Source organism: Aplidium turbinatum, chromosome 3 (assembly GCF_918807975.1).
Source record: "Aplidium turbinatum chromosome 3, kaAplTurb1.1, whole genome shotgun sequence".
NCBI classification, from domain to species: Eukaryota; Metazoa; Chordata; class Ascidiacea; order Aplousobranchia; family Polyclinidae; genus Aplidium; species Aplidium turbinatum.
The window spans coordinates 16,534,839-16,553,531 of NC_137474.1; the positions used below are offsets into that span (position 1 = coordinate 16,534,839).

Consider the following 18,693-nt stretch of genomic DNA (forward strand, 5'->3'; position numbering starts at 1 on the left):
AACCAATATATGATTAGTTGAAATAAGTAAAATTTTAGATAAAGTTATTTTTGTAATCGCCTATGATAATATTTTACTTGAATAAGATGCTGACAACTTATATTAAGGTTGCGACAGCTTGATAGAGGTTTGGTAGAGAGTTCGTCTTATTGAAACATAGGCACACGAAGCCTAGCAACGTAATCAAATTTACCAGATTTAAGTTTATTACAATAATATTTACAAAAGTCAAAAACGAAAAACTACGTGAAATAAATTTCGAAAGTTTTCGAGATCACAAGATGTCCTCTTCAGGAATAACAGTACTTTTACATCTAAACAGAATGCAATAGTTAAATATTAAATTTATTAACAGGAAGAAAACAAAAACTGCACAGTACTTCTGACTAGCTCAACACTCAACAATAAACACGAGAATTTCAAATGTCACTGCAAACGGGGTCAAACAGAACACATAATGTGATATGTACGATAGGCAAAATGCGAAAAACTAATTTTAAAATACACAAAGCAAAAAGGACTTTTCTGATACATTTAATGTTTAACCATTGTATTTTGTTTAGATGTAAAAGTACTGTATGTTATTCCTGAAGAAAACATTTTGTGATGTCGCAAACGTTCATAATTTGTTTCTATGTCGTTTTTCTTTTTTGACTTCTGTAAATATCATTGGAATAAAGTTAAATATGTTACATTTGATTACGTTGCTAGGCTTCGTGCTCCTATAACCATAGCTTCATAATAAGATTATAATGATAAAAAAAATATTTTTTTGTTAAATTGCTCTGTTCAACTTTTATTTCACTTTTGAATTTTATTCTGTTTCAGGAAGCCCTGCTTTCACTAATCCATCACCTCCTTCTGTTCCGAATCTTCTTCCACCAACTCCACGCTCCTTCAATCCACTTAAGCCTGCTTCCCGCACATCTACCTCTCGCGAACGTGGAAGTCCAAGAATTTCGATATCTGTTTCCCCTAATTCGTCCCCTCCTTGCTCCAGGACCACCACTCTTCTGGACTCCTCCTTCTCTTCTTGGGTTGTGACATCTCCTAATTTCCCAGAGCCATATGGAGTCAATGTTAATTGCACATGGACCATCTTGACAGGGGAGGGTTATGGGGTAAGTGATAATATTGCAATTAAAAGTGATCTTGTATTACATGCAAACGAAAGAAAGTAACACCACGGTTGTCGCTGACATGATAAAACAATTGAAAACGTTTTCGACAATACAGCCAGTCATTGTCAATCGTAATCCTGAGTAAAAAAATAAGAAATATAAGTAACATAAATGAAAGTAATTATATGACTGCAGCCTAATCTTTATTATCGCTGTATCTGCAAGCTTGTAGTTAAGCATCTCTTTCGAGTTTCACTAAGCCAGCAAACTGATATTTACCCCAGTAAAATTTAAAGGAAATACAAAAAAAAGTAATTAAAGGAATGTAATCTTTATCACCGCTGTAACAGGAAACAGCTATTATAATGTACCAGCTAAACACTTTTCCCGGGTCTCACTTGGTGAATGAGCTGATACTTATCCCAGACATTCTTTTATAGATAGTTTTAGAGTTTACTGATTTGCTACTGGAAGACCATCGTACTTGCAACTACGACTCTGTCACTCTTTATGATGGAGAAACAGTTCGCGATCCGGTTATAGGAGACTTCTGTTACGACACCTTGAGCGCTGTAGGAACTCAGGAGTCAAGCGGTTCCGCCATGACCGCTTACTTTTTGTCTGACAATGTTGTCACCAATACAGGTAAGCTCAGTAGCGTTGACAGGAAAGGTCCAGGGGTACTTTTGGACCCGAGTCGTAGGTGATTTTAGGAACCTGTAACCTTTTCAAAGGGCTCGTGGACTTGAAGAAACCATTGCGTATTCTTTAGATATAATGTGTTTTTACTAGACGTGTCTTAAATTGGGGCCCAAGGGTTTCATTGCTACCGGCCTAAATTATTCTCTTAGCCCCCTGGGTAGCCTACTGCTTTGTTTGGTCTTGCTGTTGTTCTTGGGTCGATGTCATTATTTTGTTCTGGCAGGATTTCGAGCTACTGTGAGATCACAGTCCCTATTGCAAGCTGGGGATACCCCGGTGGAAAGAGAACTTTTTGAATGTGACTTTTCTTCTCATTACTGCGGTTTTACGAATGAGGCAGCAACTCCTGGATTCACTTGGAGGCGCCAGAGATTTGCTACGTCGTCTGAAAACACGGGACCTAGTCACGACGCATCTATTGATAGACAAGGTGACCAATTTAAATCTTCTTCTTTCGTATGGGACAAATTTTTCATAATTTTGGATAGATTGTCAAGGTATCTCAATCTAGTGCTGACTTGCCATGCATTTCGTTTGGTGCTTTTTAGATGAGACATTCAAGAGTGACATGGTCAGCAGTGTTCCTTCGTTGCGCAGTTGTAAGTCATTTTGGGAGCCAAGCTTTACTTGTGCATACAAATTTAAAGAAACCGCATTATGCGGCAAAACAGTGCTGAAATATAAAACGAAATATTATTGAAAACATGACGAGGTACTGTGGTTGGTAACTTAACGATATTGCCATGATCGGTTGAATGGCAAAGTAGTTTGTTTGCGCAACCAACGTTAGTCCACCCGATAGCCCAGTTGGTTGAGCGCCTGACTGTACGAACGAAGAATCTGCAAGATCAACCGGCGCTGATTCGACTCTGGAGGTGTGCGCTTGCGCAACGCATTTCAAGGACTGCTCTCCATTCAGCTGTACTTAGTGTATAGAATAATTCACAGACAACAATCGGAAACTTCACTCTGTCAATCTCGGTGACCAGGCCTGCGTCAGTGTTTCAAAGCCTCTGCAAGTATGTGAAACTGCCAGGATTATGCTCTCAATGAAGCTTTCTCAGTCCGAAAATAAAGATTTAATCAATCAACCAACCAACCGTTGAGAGATTGGTAGATACACACAGTAGGATACATTATAACTTATTTGCATGATCTAAAGATCTAAGGTTGACAAAGATACTCTATACCTTAAACTTGTAATTCACGTTCTAGCTTAGATCGACATTACAACTGCAGCACAACTTAACATATTATCACACCGATTCTTTAGGACATTACTTGTACATCGAGGCTTCATCACCTCGATCAGCGGGAGACGTGGCTCGTATTCTCTCGCCACCGATTCAATCCAAACCCGATGTCCCTATTTGCTTGCGCTTCGTCCATGACATGCATGGAGCAACGGTTGGATTTCTGAACGTGTATGTAATTGTGAAATTGTCTCGAAACCACAGTGGATCCATATTTGAAGGTGATGGCACTGAATCTGTGGTGTCAACAAAACCTTTGGTGTATCTCTATGGAAGAGGAGTGGGAAAGAAAGAACGAGATATGGAAAACGCCACCATAACGTAAGAAGATGTTTTACGACGAGTCAATGCTTTTTAAAAGTAGCCTAATAGTGCTAGTATTTAGTAGTTTTTTAATACTTCATCTCAAATCAGGACTTTACAAAAAACAGAAAGGGAGAGTGGGGTTGGTTGAATCGGGGGTTGGTTGAACCACAGTCGACTGCGCTGAGACTAAAATCATTGAACCGAATCAGATAACTTTTTTCGCAAGGCATGGCCATCATTTCAGCATGCTACACCGCACGAGTTTCGAAGTTGGTGTTTAGTTGGCGTTTTTGAGTACCCCCATATTTTATAGCTGTTTGTAACATTTCAGTGTTGTTTGTATTTTTTGTTTAGCGTTAGTTAGATAGTGTGCAGATAAGAAGGTGGAAGTTATTTTTGTAGCCAGTTAGCTAAGTGTTAAGAAATTAGTAATGACGGCCAAGTTCAAACTCAGTGTAAAATAGTTTTTACTCTTATTTTCTGTGATATCTTGGTGGGGTTGGTTGAATCACGTGATTCAACCAACCCCGTTATATTTTCACCTGATGAAACCATTAATCAGAGATGAGTCAAATAATCTGCCAAATGAAACCACTAACCAATGCGATCATGTTCAAACGTCTGTGATGTCACAGAGCATTGGCGTTGCTGATGAGCCACCAGCCTCGAACGAAAGCTCAATTTCTGAGGTACAAGGTCTGTTGGCCGCTACAAGCGATGAGGAACCGGTCAATACACCTTCAACCTCTCGTTCATGTAGGAAAAGACTCGCATTGAGAAGTCCCGGAGTTAATTCAATGCCATTCAGCCCTGAAATGGTGCGTGCGTTCCCCAAGGCTCCTATCAAAACCGGTAAATAAAATGAAGGAAGAAAACGCCTCAAGTGTACGATAGGCCTACTGACGAACACGCCAAAAAAAGCAATTGAGCATAGGACTGCTAAGAAGCCTCAAAAACAGAGCAAGATTCAATCACAAGAAAAGACCAGCTCAGTGGCCGAGTGGTTTCGCCTTCGGCTCTGGTGCTGGTAGATCTGAGATCGATTCCAGGTCGGGTCAAACCGAAGACTTTAAAAACGGTACCGATTGTGTTCTATCCTGCATAGCGCAGTGAGAATGAGTCGGGTAATAATGAGATAACATCGTAAACCTGATATAAATTAAAAATGAGCCCTGTCGCTAAAAGACCTTAGCTGTTGTAGAGCGACAATAAATAAAACCATAACATTATTATTATTAATCACAAGAAAAAGGAAAAAGAGGTTCAGCAGCTACTGCAGATGGAAGAGCATGGCTATGCAACCAATGTGGAGAAAATTACAATAACAGTGTTGACAGAGAAGCTTGGGTGAAATGTATCGTAATGGGCTCATGAGCTTTGTACAGATGGGCTGTTTATGTGCACAAAATGTGTTATACTGTTTTGCTTGTTTTTGTGGAATGCTATAAATATTTTGCTATTAAGTTAGTTTGTAGTTATTCCAAGTAATGTGTTATGTTATACAACACAACAAGCAATTCTTTAAAATGATTTTATGAATGATGCAACTAACCCCACCATGTGATTCAACCAACCCCGTTGTTAAAAAAAAATAGTACCTTTTTTGAAATGTGCTTCAATTTTAATTGCTTTGTAGTATTTATATGAAACCATTTTCATCTAGTAGAGTGTATGTCCAAGTACAGTATCAGCAGACCAATTTTCACCATGATCTTGTAGTCTGTGGCGCCCACAAGCGAAATAAAACCTTAAAATGATTCAACCAACCCCACTCTCCCCAACTGTTTTTTTGTTTTCTCCATTTTACACTGCAGTTTTGCTTGTTTTGTGTCGTATCCAGGATTGCGGCGGGTGGTTGAAGATTTAGATTATGTGGGCAAGAAAGCAAATCTTCGTTTCTACCTTTCAGCATATCTTTAAGTGTCTTGCAGCATGCTCTTGAACGGTGCCAGGCCAGTGCCGTGCCAGGGCTCTTACGACGAGAGTGTGCAACTGTGCATGCAGCTGACTTGTCCACTTTACTAACTACTAAGTCAAGCCATTTTATTATGTTTCAATAACGCCACATAGGCTATAAACAAACATGCAAAGTAAATGAAAAGTAAAAACAATGCATTGTAAGTTACAGCTGTTAGTCAGATCATGGCTTGCATTTTAAAGATTGCTTTTCGCGACAGTTCTCAGCAGTATCTTCTCTGGAGTAAATATGGTGAGCAGAGGAGACGAAATGAGGGAAGTTGGACAGAAGCAGCAATAACTTTTTATCCTTTCAACAACTTTCAGGTCGGTTAAACATGTTCCATGCAGTACATAAATAAGAATCTGAAATTAGAATCTGTGCTCATTAAGTTTTTCTCATTTTTGTGGTGCTGGAAAAACGAACATTACAAGCAGCTTGCTGCTTCGACATTAAAATAACGTCATTAACATATCACAATAATACTAATGTGTTTTCTCACAGCACTGTATCCATCCTACATTGGCGTTGCTTCTCAGCGCTTTATAAAGCAGACAATACCAGTGCAGCCGTACAGAAGCACACAGAGCTTTTGAGCTCTGTTCTGACTAGGCTATACAGAAAAACTGCTAAATCGGAAAAGTAGAATGAAAGGATTTATTCATTAGCATTGTATATGGCAACATAACATTCCAAATTTTAAGTTTGCAAATTAAGATTTGGTCATGTTGGTAAAAGATCAAAGTAGTTTACATGTAAAATGTGTATGGAAATGTGCATTGTGCAATATTGTGTTTTAAATACTGGTCCTTCGTTGACTTCCTCATTATTTGACCTTTTTTCGGTCGACATGTAATAGCAATAGTAAATGCGAGCTGCAGCTCCGCTCTGTGTCTTGTCATAGTGCAACGACTTTTTCCAACTTTCTCAGTCGGAGGATAAAAGGTTCCAAATCAATTAACTTATGTCAGGACGGCTATTGGTCTTGTGCTTAAAAGTTTAGTCGACTAATGGAGGGTACAGATTACAATTCTTATCTTGTGACGTAAGCTAACTTCATCTTTTTTCAGATTATGTTTGAAGGAGTAAGAGGTTTCGGCTACCAATCTGATATTGCCATTGATAACATTGTAGTCACCCAAGGGGAGTGCGTAGATGAATGTCAATTTGGTGAAGGTTACTACAGGTGCTCCACAATATCCCAAGACCAACTATCAGGTATGATGTTCTTATATTAATATTTATTGGCAACTAATGAACGTTGCTATAATCAATTTAAGAGGCTACATGATGCAATAAACTCGCACACTTCCAAACATAGATCAAAAACTGAGGTGCATTAGATTGAGAAAATTCGAGAAACTACACAAAACACTTGCCGGTTGACGTCATGTTAATATCAAGACTTATTAGCAAACTGCATCATCCCATCTTTTACGGCAGATAATCAAATTGTATGCTATAGAATAGAAACACTTGTTTTTGTTTAGGAGAGTGCATACCTATGGAGTTGGTTTGTGACGGAAAAAGTGACTGCAGAAGTGGTTCCGACGAAGAAACTTGTTTTTCTGCCATTCGAACTCTTTGCGCATCAGGTGAGTTGAAACGAATTCAAGGATAAGCAATAAGCATTCTTACCTTCTCTTACCTAAATTCAATTTTAGGTGACAGGCCCTGCGTCAGTAAATGTTTTTGAATGAGCAAAGCATTATTAGTAAATCAAAACCTACAAGTATGGCAATTTAAAACCTTCTAGACGATAAATGTTCAACGAGGATTTCTCAATCGAAAATAAAGCATTCCAAAACCCAACAATTATTCGATGTATAGATTACTCTCAAAACTCATTGTTAGCTGGAAATTATAGGCTACTGAATCTTTTTTCTTTTTGAATGTTTCGTTTCTATGTTTCTACTTACTAGACACCAGTGTGTCACCCAATACCACTGCCGGAGATGTGTGCTCGCAAGACGTTGTTGACAGATGCAGTCTCCGTTCACCTTCTCTTCGACGAGTGAACAACATCATTTGTGATGGAGTGTTTGACTGCTTTGGTGGTCATGATGAGGCTCAGTGCAGTGTGCAGCCTGACATCCAGGGAGAATTTACAACCGTGGATCATATGAATGAGGATTGCGGATATCAAGTTGCTGAAGTAGCAGAACAAGTCAAAACAAATTATCCGGTGAGAACTTATGCAACAAATACATTTTGAAAACTTTAACCGTTTCAAATAACTCAATGGCTTTCCTATATTTACATATGTTAAAATCCTTTTTTTTTTTTGCAAACCAGACATTTGTATTGGTGTAGAGTGATGTGTTTTGTGGTAATAAGTTAAAATGAGTGTCTGTTTCACAAAACTTTTGATTGTTGTAATTCTCTTCAGGCGTTCCAACTACTTTGCTTCTAGATACTTTATCGTTATCTCCATTTATTGTCTAACATAGAACGTCTCAGCCCCAAGTCACTGGCCGTGGGTTGCCGGCCTTTACGTTGCTACACCTAGTGTAGAAGTTGCAGCCGTAGAAGAAGAGGATGAAGCCGACGGAGAAGATGGTGCAACAAAGAAACTGACTGGTTATGCATTCCTATGTAGTGCAGTCTTTATAACACACGAATGGGTAGTAGTGCCTGCACATTGCCTGCTCCATCCCGATTCCTATGATGATTATGTGAGCGATAGCCAACATCAAAATCCCCAAGGCTCCCAATCCGACATGGAAGAAGGTAGTTTATATTTTTAGGCACAACTTACAACATCATTCAGGTAGTATTTATTAAAACTTGACCGAAAAACAGCAACAATATTTTTGAAAGATTTCGTTTCGGCTCATGCTTTTTGCCGCTGTTTGTCGTCTTACGCTTTTACATTTACGCTTGACATTATCAACATCATTCAGAGGCGAATTTATCAATCTTGTGTAAGTTCGTATTTCTTTTTTTTAAGATCAATGTTCCTTGATGATATTTGAGCTAATACAACGAACAGCACTGAGTTGTAGAAAACTTACTTTATACTTAACTTGCTCGCAAGTTGTCAGCACGAACAGAGAAAAGACATGAAGAAAATAACATTTCATTTCAAGTATATAACTTGACAGTAATTGAAAAAACTTGGTTATGCATCGACTAGAATAGATTGTAGCTACCCTAGGCCTACTCTATTTCCATTCATCCGAATTGACTTGTATATTGGTATTCAGGACACAACGAACCACTCGAAATCAACGAAGCGACCTTGCAAGAAGGCCCTGAAGAAGCACCTGGGTTTTCATACGCAATCATTAGTCCAAATTTTCCAGGAAGTGACGTCAGTAGATCAGCTTGGAAAGTTAACAAATGGATTCTTCATCCAAAGTACCAAAGCAATTTGAAAAAAGAATCAGATTTCTCGGCCATGGATGACAATAAAAATGATGACGAGGATGACGATGCCACAGATGAAGATGAAATTATCTTTGAACAATTGAGAAGTGACAGCTCCATGATCAACTTCGACATCGCTCTACTTCAAGTAGAACCCGATGATGACCTTCTCCTCAAAGGAGAAGGAGTCGTTGTTGAAGTCACAGAGTTTGTAACTGACCTTGAAGAGGTTGAAACTGACGATGTCTACTCCATATTCTATGACACTGAAATGAACAAAATGAACTCCACAATGGAAATAGAAACCTCTTCTGCCTGTTTGGAAATATTTGAATCCAGTACTAACCTGGGGGAAAGAGGAAACACCAGAGACCCTGAAATAGACAGTGGTGTCTTCAAACTGCCTCTGGAAGAGCATAGGTTCGGAATCAACATTCCGTCAGATGGAACATCCCCAAATCGAGCGACTTGTATCGTTGTAGGGCATTCCCCGGTATCAACAGGGTAAGACAACATTTTTTAAAACTTTGATACCATTAATCAATAAAATTCAATCAACTTGCTATTCATGCAGAAGGCGTTTTTCGCTTTTGTCTTTCACTTCTCTCTAGTCAATTCATAGCTCAGTCCGCCCGGATAGCTCCATTGGTTAAGCTAAGAAGCCTCAAGATCAAGCGGCCCTATTTGACTCTTGGAGCATGCGCATGAGTAAAGCCTTATTAGAACCACTTTCTATTTAGCGACAGCTTTAGTGCATGGATTAATTTACAGACGACGATACTTCAACTAGTGGAAACTTCAATCTTCCTATCTTGATGACCGAGCATGTGGTCATGGTTCCAAGCCTGCACAAGTAGGCTGTATGCTAACCTGTCAGGACAGGCTTTTGAAGAAGCTTTGTTAGTCCTAAGATGAGTATTCTTACAATTAAAAACTTCATACGTTGTCATTGCTTTATATAAAAAAATTGATCACTTTCTTCGGTAGGTCGTCCGAGCAAGACGATGAACGTTTAGTTTGGGGTCTGCGCCATTTTGAAACTCCAGTAACTTCAGCTGACGTTACCTCTTACTTTGTATACTGCGAATCTTACAGCAGTTTGAAAATGAGAAAAAGATGCGTGACGGCCTTGACAACCCAAAGTAAGTATCAGTAGCGTATCTCCGATGCATTGTGCGTTAGAACAAGTTAAATCGTCAACGTTTAAGCTATCGGCTTTTTGAAGTTAATTATTCGATCTAGTAAAATGATTATTTTAGAAGAAATGCAAGTGGTAAAATCATATGGCGATTTTTATAAAATGTTTTATAGAATAAAATTTTTAAACTTAAATTTCCATCTTAATCAACATTAAATTGCAAAAGCATGCTACAAAAATACAAATTCCTGATACCAGGGGAGGGTTTCTAATCCGGAGCCCGAGGTCTCCCAAGGGAGCTCTAGGTCTTCCATTGCGGGCCACGCAGCGTTCTTCGTGGGGCCACGAGCAGAGGTCTTCGCTAGGTAGCTTTGCGTAATATTACGAAACCTAAGTATCACGATATTAATTATTTGCTCGTTAAACTAAGTTATAACTTGTGGTTATCGTTGTGACTGCATATATACCTTCCTTGTGCCAGTTTTCAAAATTTCCATCACAGAACATCTTGAAATCCTTTGTGATGAGTCAATCTTAGTTAAACGACACATCCTTACATCGTTGCATGTGTCATGGCTCAGAGACTGGTTTATTTGTGTTGATGATGCTAATGCTTTGAACTTTCCAGGCACTATCGGTTATGACCCTCCTCATATTCACGTCTTGATGAGAACTGGATACAATAGCAAGAGAGTAGCGAGTTTCGTGGTGAGTGTTTGCATAACTTGGTGATTTGGTGAATGCTTCATCTTTGTTTTGATTTAACTTAAAAATCTGTTTCGTTTTTTTCTGAAGTCATAATATACTGTTTCACTTAAACTTGCCAAGAACTTCTAACTGTGAATGGCTCATCCACAAAAGAGCAGAACTTTCCGTTCCAACTCAAAAACTTTACTCTTCAAGTGGCGTGAAATTTTTTGAGTGAAACGTCTATTACGTTTTCAGTGTGCATTTTAAAGAAATATATTACTTCAAATGCAAAGAAATTTATTCTCACACGAGTCAGTTCAATCATATATTGCTAAAAATCGATTTCGATCAGCTAGAAGCTAGATCATCTTCAGTTAAGCTAAGCTGGAAGCAAACAGCACAAAATTCAAATGATGAAAGTGCAAAGAAATGAAAAAACGTTTTACTCTAGCTAAATTAAAGAATTAATGGAAAAAACTAACAATCAAAGACGAAATAAAAGGAAAATGGCACGAAAGAGTATGGTATACAATTGTAAGGCCTACCATCATAAGCCTAACCAGAAACACATTGTTCAACAATACGAAAAATATTGATTAAAAGATTTTAAAGAAAAAGCAGAGAAAAGGATTTTAAATAAATCCAGCGTGAACATTTCAACAGACGACAAAAGCCTTCTAATGCTAGGCTTGAATTTTGCACCAACCCCAAAATGAAACACCTCAGTAGAAACCAAAGAATGGCTTAATTTACAACAACATTTGAGAAGAGCAGAATGGGCGCAAGTATTTGAACACGATGACCAAAACTCTTCCACTCAGAACATTCCCAAAAAACTAAAAATTCCAAAAACCAACCGACCAGGAAAAGAAATGCTTGATGCAGATATCAAGGCCTACGGTGAATTAGCTACAGCCAAACTCAGGAATTTGGGAGAACAAGTAAATTTGACTTTTTTTTAAAAGAAACAACCTCAATTTGGTTCAACGAAAAAGCTTGAAAAATCTAAAACATCTTATAGAAAATAAAGTAATTGTAATTTGTCAATCTGATAAAGATGGTAAAATTATTATAATTGATTGGGAGGACTATGACCAAATTATGAAGGCTGAGCTGATGAAATTCGACCAAATCCAGCTCAATTCTAAACAAATAAATTCATCTCTTAATCAAATTAGATACACTTGTGAGGAGAAAATAAAAGTCCTGCATAAAGATGGCATTGTAGACGACAGCTTATTGTTTTTAACCACCGGCATAAAGAGTGAAAGCCAACTGTACTACAAAATAACAGGACCCAACGCCAAATACTTTGCAAATAACCAACCTGCCTACGCTTATCCACTCTTTAAAACTCACAAACTTACACCACAACAAGTCAAAACCACACACCCACAAAACATTTCTGTACGTCTCCTTCAATCAGCTGGCAACATCACGACATCCAGAATTACAGCCTTTTTGGAACACTTGCTACAACCCATCAGCACATCATTCTGCAAAACTGGAATAGATGAATATTGCAAAGACAGCAAACATTATTTGGAAATGCTCGTCGAATGAGAAAGCCGACTAACCCGAAAGAATACAAACAAGGATCTGTTATATTTGGTAGCTGCTGATGGAAAAGCTCTTTATCCCAGCGTGAAAAGACAACTTGTAAAAAATGCTTTGACCTACGCCATTGATCAACTGCCAAATTTCCCAAATCTGCCACACAAACACTTGTAGATCTTATTTTATATTGTTTAGACAACGTTATCGTCCAATACCAAACCAAATTCTATCGTCAAAATGAAGACATTATCACAGGAGATAACCACTCAGTCTCTCTAGCTAACATCACATTACACTATGTCCTTTTGCCCATCGCTGAAACACTTCAGCAAGCTGAAATTTTCAAACGTTTCATCGATGACATCATCTTTTTTTCATTCGACGATCAAAACACAAATCAAATTGAATTGGCACTGAAATCAAAATTTGAACAGAACAACTTGGAACTAACATTTCGTAGAAAATACACTTCTCAAACAAACATGGAAATTGAATTTTTAGACGTAAACCATCTCATTTCTAACCACTCCCCAAAAGGTTTGATCACCACTAATTATGTCAAACCCACTGCTTTGAATCGAAATTTTATCAATGGAACTTCACACCACCCCCCATCCATTTACAAAGGCATTGTGTTTGGAGAAGCAACAAGACTACATAGGTTAAATGAAAATCAACTTTTGTACGAAACGGAATTGGAAAAATTAAAAGGAAAGTGCATCAGTTCAGGATTTCACAAAGGTATGACGACCAAAATAATTCAATTGGCCAAAACATGGACAGAGCGATTTGGACCTAGTCAACCACAGAAAAACATGGACAAAAAATTCAACGACAAAATTGTATGGGCTACGTCATTCCCTGATAAACTGAAACTTACCAATAAAGAACGCAAACTAAACCACACTACTAGGATTGTATACAAAAAACCTACCACATTGACTCAGATACTTACAAATTTTAAAAGCCTTTCATTGAACACAAGCTCTAAGATCGGATCATCTCAACCCTGCGGAAAATGCTCCCTTTGCGGCAATCCTGGCAAATACGGCAGTATGGTCACTGCTACAAATCATCTCATCACAAAATTAGGAAAAACTGTACCACTGAAACAAAATTTAAACTGCGAAAACTTTAACATTTTTAGTTATTTTTTTAAAGTGAACTGGTGTAAATTTTACTGTACTATGCTGTTGATAAAAGTTGTACTGAAGAGGGTTAACTACCCGAAATCGCGCGATATGCAACATAAGAATTTTTAACTGGAAAAATGCAACAAAAGAAATTCAAATTGGACTTTGTCTCACTTTTATGCATGTACTCTAAAAGGTCGTCGTTTATATTATAGTGTTCATATTTTTCTCAAATTTTTGATGCTTTTGTATCTGCTTTACGCGGATCCCCAATTGACTTTACGTTGATACGGGTTTAAAGTAATCGCCTCTTTTTTTAAATAATTAGTTAATTTGGTCTGTAATTTTAGTCAGTAAGTAATTTAGTCAATTTTTTTCAATAGTCTATATTTAGTCAATTTTAGTCAATCAGTAAATTTAGTCAGTAAAAAAATTTTGTGCAGGGAGCTGTCAGGTTACCACTTCGATATCGCTTGATGTAGTTAGTTCTGTAGATACAGTTCTAGGTAATTTGATGTAGCCTACGGTAGTTAATTCTTTTCGTCATTATCGGTTCAAGCCCAGTCTTTATACAATTTGTCTTTTTAATCAATATTTTTCGTATTGTTCAACAATGTGTTTCTGGTTAGGCTTATGATGGTAGGCCTTACAATTGTATACCATACTCTTTCGTGCCATTTTCCTTTTATTTCGTCTTTGATTGTTAGTTTTTTCCATTAATTCTTTAATTTAGCTAGAGTAAAACGTTTTTTCATTTCTTTGCACTTTCATCATTTGAATTTTGTGCTGTTTGCTTCCAGCTTAGCTTAACTGAAGATGATCTAGCTTCTAGCTGATCGAAATCGATTTTTAGCAATATTTGATTGAACTGACTCGTGTGAGAATAAATTTCTTTGCATTACAAGACATGTAACCGAGTCGTTCATATCAAGCATTGTTGTGGGTTTGACACCTGTCAGAAGATACTTCATTTTCTTGATATTACTTCAAACCATCAATAATTGCTCAACCCCTGATCAATATAAAAGTTAATGATAAGACTTTCTTTTAACAACACTTTCTACACCAGCATGACCAAGGTACAGTAGTCCTGTGCAAGAGACATGATGAAAAGTGGTTTCTGGCCGCTACTTACAGTTGGGTCAATATGCGTAGGAACTTTATTGCTCCCGACTACCAAGGCTACATACAACGTCGACAAACAACACGTAAGTGAATATTTCAAGTTTCGATATTCTGGTCTACAACAACGATTTCATATCTTGAGTTCAGAAAGTAAAAGTTGTTTAATTGATCGACTCAAATGCGCCTTCCAGTCGTGAGAGTGTAGCCTACACCGGACTCTCAATAGTGTATACCGGTTTGATGCTAAACTAAAGCACTCGACTGTCATGGCAAGACATACTTACTTGTTAATAGCATTCTCGAAGCCTGGTAGGGATGCTGGCCTCCTTACCGTTTCATCCACTTGATCTAAATTATTACTACAGAGCATAAGCCTGGATCTAATTTTTGAAAGAGTTTTTCTTATCAGTTGTAGCCTACATGACTATACCGCTTTTGCAGAAAATACCATGTTAGTTGGAGGTCTAACGGATTAAAGTGTAGCTTTTGTGAAGTGAAATGCTAATCGAATTGCTCCTTTTCAAACTCAACTTTTGCAAGTTGATTTTACAAAATGGATACTGACGGAGTGCATAAGATGCTATACAACAATAAACTACGACTTTGTATGCAAGTGGTTGAAACAATTTGTACCTGTTTCTGTGCTCAGTCCTATAACAAACTTTGAGTATTTCTATCTTTTCATAATGGCCTGTTACAGCTGGTCCGTCTCTCCCTCCAGTTGTTGGAATTCCTCTTGGAGCCGACTACTTTACCAAGTTGACTCCTTCGCTAAACGAATGGATAAGCAAGACACTGCAAGTTGGTGAGTAATCGAAGAAGTCGGCATGTTTCCTAAAAGTTGTAGCTTAGTCGAAAGCACTTAATGTGAGCTGCGGTTGTTGTTAGCAACTGAAGTGTTGCTACGACCCGATAGCTCGGTTGGATAAGCGCCCGTTTTTACAAAGAAACCACAAGATCAAGCGGCGCTTGTTCGGCTCTCGAGGTGTGCGCTTAATCAACGCGCTTTAAGAACTATGTAAATGAAATAATCTACCAGCAACAACAACCAATATTAATTCATATTAAAGTTGCTGTTGACGATCAAAAAATTTACTGAACGTGTGGTCTTGTGAGTTTTAACAATAAGGAGTATTTACTGTTTTGCATCGTTTTGCATTTCAGTTTTGTCTTTACGAATTGTTCCAGAAGAATAAGCTCTCTTTTTTCTTGTAGCGTGTCCAGGGGAGTTCTCATGTTTTCCGCCGGAATCGTCAATCAACCAATGCGTGACTTTTGACAAGGTTTGTGATGGGATCATAGATTGCTCCGAAAACTACGCAGATGAGTTGGAATGCGATTCAGGATGTTTCTATGACCCTTTGTTGGATCCCTTCTATCAGTACTACACCAAGCTGAGGAAGACTGAAGTTATTATTCCAGAAAACATTGCTCCAAGTACAATTGGAAATGGAATGAATGAAAACGTTGCTTGGAGGAGCAATACAAATATAGAAGATGGCATCCAGACGATTAGAATTAACAAACTTAGTGGCAAGACATTAAAGAGTTGCCACTGGTCAATTCTTCCTTCTTCAGTAAGTTTAATTACATCAACAGTAATATTACCTGCTTCCATGAGACATCCCAAACAGCAAGTCAGTCATTTTTTACATTGATTCTGAGATTCTGCGCCTGCACACGTTCAATCAATGTAAAAAACGACTGATTTCTTAACTGATATGTAGCCTACGGTAAAACACATCGAGCTAATATCCTCTTAAAATTTCGTATTATTAAAAACTTTATCAACATTGTTGTGTTATATTTTTGGTATGAAGCTTATTTCATGTTGTTTTCAGCATCGCATTTTTGAAACATTTAAAAGTATCAAAATTCAATCGATCACCGTTGGGATTATTGGATTTATAATTACACAACCACTACACATACAAGCATTTTTCATAATGAAAGGGCAAATGATATCTTAACAACTTAAGAAATATAGGCTGCTGCATAGGTTTTATTTTAATTTTTGCTTCAAAAGCAGTGTTTTTCAGTTTTTGCTTGCCAGAAGACTCGTTTAATGATTAAGCAGCGTAGTTACGATGTTCAATTGATTTACAAATAACCGCTACCTTTTTAATAATTTTGAAGTAAATTTTTAACATTTTTACGCTGTTGCTGTGGTTCTTATTCAGGGAAAGGTTGCTGTGCTCAGGGTTCCAAAAATGAACGCTGATCCTTTATGGCATGAAGGAAAAATTCAAATCGCTATTGGAAATAAGAGAGTCATTAATGATTGGTCAACCGGTCCGCATTATTACTCGTCATTACCTGATCAACCAATCACCTTCTTGCTTGCTGCAAACCCAGATGCGAAATATTTGAATGCAATCAGGTAAACTACAAAGAAAGGCTAAAAAATAAACTTTGGAATGAAAGAAAGTTGTTGACTAAAGAGGTTAAAACACAATCGTATAAAGAACATTACAAAAACGTTATATTGAGTTTTTCTTGTTTTAGAACCATGCATTTTGATTATTACGTCGAAGACCCAGCAACGTGCAGTGAACGTCACAGATGTGGGAACGGCAAGTGCGTTGCACCTGACAAAGTCTGCGATGGTGAATTGGATTGTGACGATTTATCTGACGAGATGAACTGTCCATCAGGTAGGAGATGGTAGCCACCTTTAAAACCATGCTTGTGTTAACTTTTATGTAAACAACTATGGATGAAACAATGGTTGGAGCATTTGTTTAACTTGAATAAAACGTAGCCTACAGATCACAATTACAGAAGCCAAGCTAATGGTTCAGACAGCGTTTAGAAAGCTATGCTGTTTTTTCTACAACTTTACAGTAGAATTGTCAAAGTGGCAGCAGTGTTGTCCGTAAAACGATTACTCCAAGTGAATAGTGGATAGATAAATAAAATAGTTTCATCAATATATAGTAAAAGCATTGAACTTGCAAATTTTTTGGCGAAGTTAAAGTCCTACTTTGTTATTATTTTATCTTTTAACATTTGCAGCTTATATTTTAGGTTGTGATGGCCTAAGCTTATTCTTTGGGGTTCAGCAAGGGAGTATATCGAGTCGAAACTACCCTCTCCCCCATACTGGGAACGGGGACTGCACCTGGGTTATTCTTGCTCAACGAAACACAAGCGCCACCTTGGGACGAACTATCACGGTGGAATTCTCTGATTTCGTGACGTCATCACGTGATCAGCTTCACATTTACACAGGCTTTGGGAAAACAAAAACGCTTTTCGGTAAAATTTAAAAATTTAATTTGTTCAAATTTTTAACAGCTTGCACATTGGTTAGACACTTCAAATTTAAGATATAAAAAAATAAAAAAAGTTTCAATAAAACATTGAAAGAAGGATGAGCTATTGAGCTTGCTTTACTTTGTCATATGGAAAATTAGACTTTCACCACTGAAGCTTATGTGATTGAATCAAAGCCTTTTAATAGACTCCGGAATACAGAAGGTCTGGTTGAAATCAATGTGGATCCAGTACACTGATTTAAAATTATAGATGTTTATAGAAGTCAAAAGATTGCAACAGCTACTTTGTCCTTCTGAAATCAAGAATTCTACTGTTACAGAAATCTTCTCAACCAATCTTTCTCGTTTCAACGTCAGTATTCCGGCGGAACAAGCCACTTTACAACTCCGAAGTAATGATGGAATTGCGGAAAGGCGGATAAACGGAAGGTTCTATATCTCAAACAGCGAGGAAGACTTAATAAATTAAAAATGCTACCTGCAATGTTTACACCCCTTTTCGGGTAGTTATTTAACACCATTAAAAAGGATTAAGCATGAGAAGACTTTAGCATCGCCTCCGTCTTGTTGTCATTATTTATTTTTGTTGTTTTTTATTTGCATACTAATAGAGAGACTTCATTTTTCGGATGGTAATTTTTGCTGAATGATTCAGAAGTAAGTTCCACATTTTTTTGCTTCGCAACTCTACTAATAAATCCGCAATGCGTTATTGGTATGCAGGCTATTGGGCAATCCAAGGCTTTTGGTTGTTATTGATTGCATGCTAGATTTAGAATCAAGCCTACAAAACCCAGTCATCATCATTAAGTTCCTTCCTCTCGTCGAAGGTTGGAAACAATGAAGCGTCAAGTTTTTCTGTTGTGAGATTTTTCTATTGCAGTTTTGTAATCAAGTCCTGACTAGCCTTTAATATCATTAGTCCAAAATCTTGGTGGTCTGTCCGTATTTCGTTTTTCCTACGTACGTTGTGCAGTGACGATGTTTATGAAGTAAACGTAGTTTGGACAGTTTGCTGTTGATTATTGTGTTGTTGGTCCAACAAAACAATAAAATGAATTGCT

At 37.6% G+C, this 18,693-nt stretch overlaps 1 protein-coding gene across 1 annotated transcript in view; it reads left to right on the forward strand.

Annotated features, from left to right (window-relative positions):
- LOC145766587 (uncharacterized) overlaps window positions 1-18,688 on the forward strand; it is an 82,678-nt gene extending 63,990 nt beyond the window's left edge. Inside the window, exons 50-69 of the mRNA XM_082578305.1 lie at window positions 829-1,121; window positions 1,562-1,766; window positions 2,047-2,253; window positions 3,097-3,392; window positions 5,558-5,665; window positions 6,410-6,557; window positions 6,830-6,934; window positions 7,262-7,524; window positions 7,790-7,864; window positions 7,910-8,069; window positions 8,546-9,212; window positions 9,696-9,850; window positions 10,475-10,554; window positions 14,296-14,434; window positions 15,052-15,156; window positions 15,567-15,928; window positions 16,532-16,731; window positions 16,857-17,005; window positions 17,379-17,609; window positions 17,950-18,688. Coding sequence (XP_082434431.1) covers window positions 829-1,121; window positions 1,562-1,766; window positions 2,047-2,253; window positions 3,097-3,392; window positions 5,558-5,665; window positions 6,410-6,557; window positions 6,830-6,934; window positions 7,262-7,524; window positions 7,790-7,864; window positions 7,910-8,069; window positions 8,546-9,212; window positions 9,696-9,850; window positions 10,475-10,554; window positions 14,296-14,434; window positions 15,052-15,156; window positions 15,567-15,928; window positions 16,532-16,731; window positions 16,857-17,005; window positions 17,379-17,609; window positions 17,950-18,098 — 4,097 coding nt within the window. The 3' untranslated portion in view covers window positions 18,099-18,688. The remainder of the gene's footprint in view (window positions 1-828; window positions 1,122-1,561; window positions 1,767-2,046; window positions 2,254-3,096; window positions 3,393-5,557; window positions 5,666-6,409; window positions 6,558-6,829; window positions 6,935-7,261; window positions 7,525-7,789; window positions 7,865-7,909; window positions 8,070-8,545; window positions 9,213-9,695; window positions 9,851-10,474; window positions 10,555-14,295; window positions 14,435-15,051; window positions 15,157-15,566; window positions 15,929-16,531; window positions 16,732-16,856; window positions 17,006-17,378; window positions 17,610-17,949) is intronic.
- The last annotated feature ends 5 nt before the right edge of the window (window positions 18,689-18,693 follow it).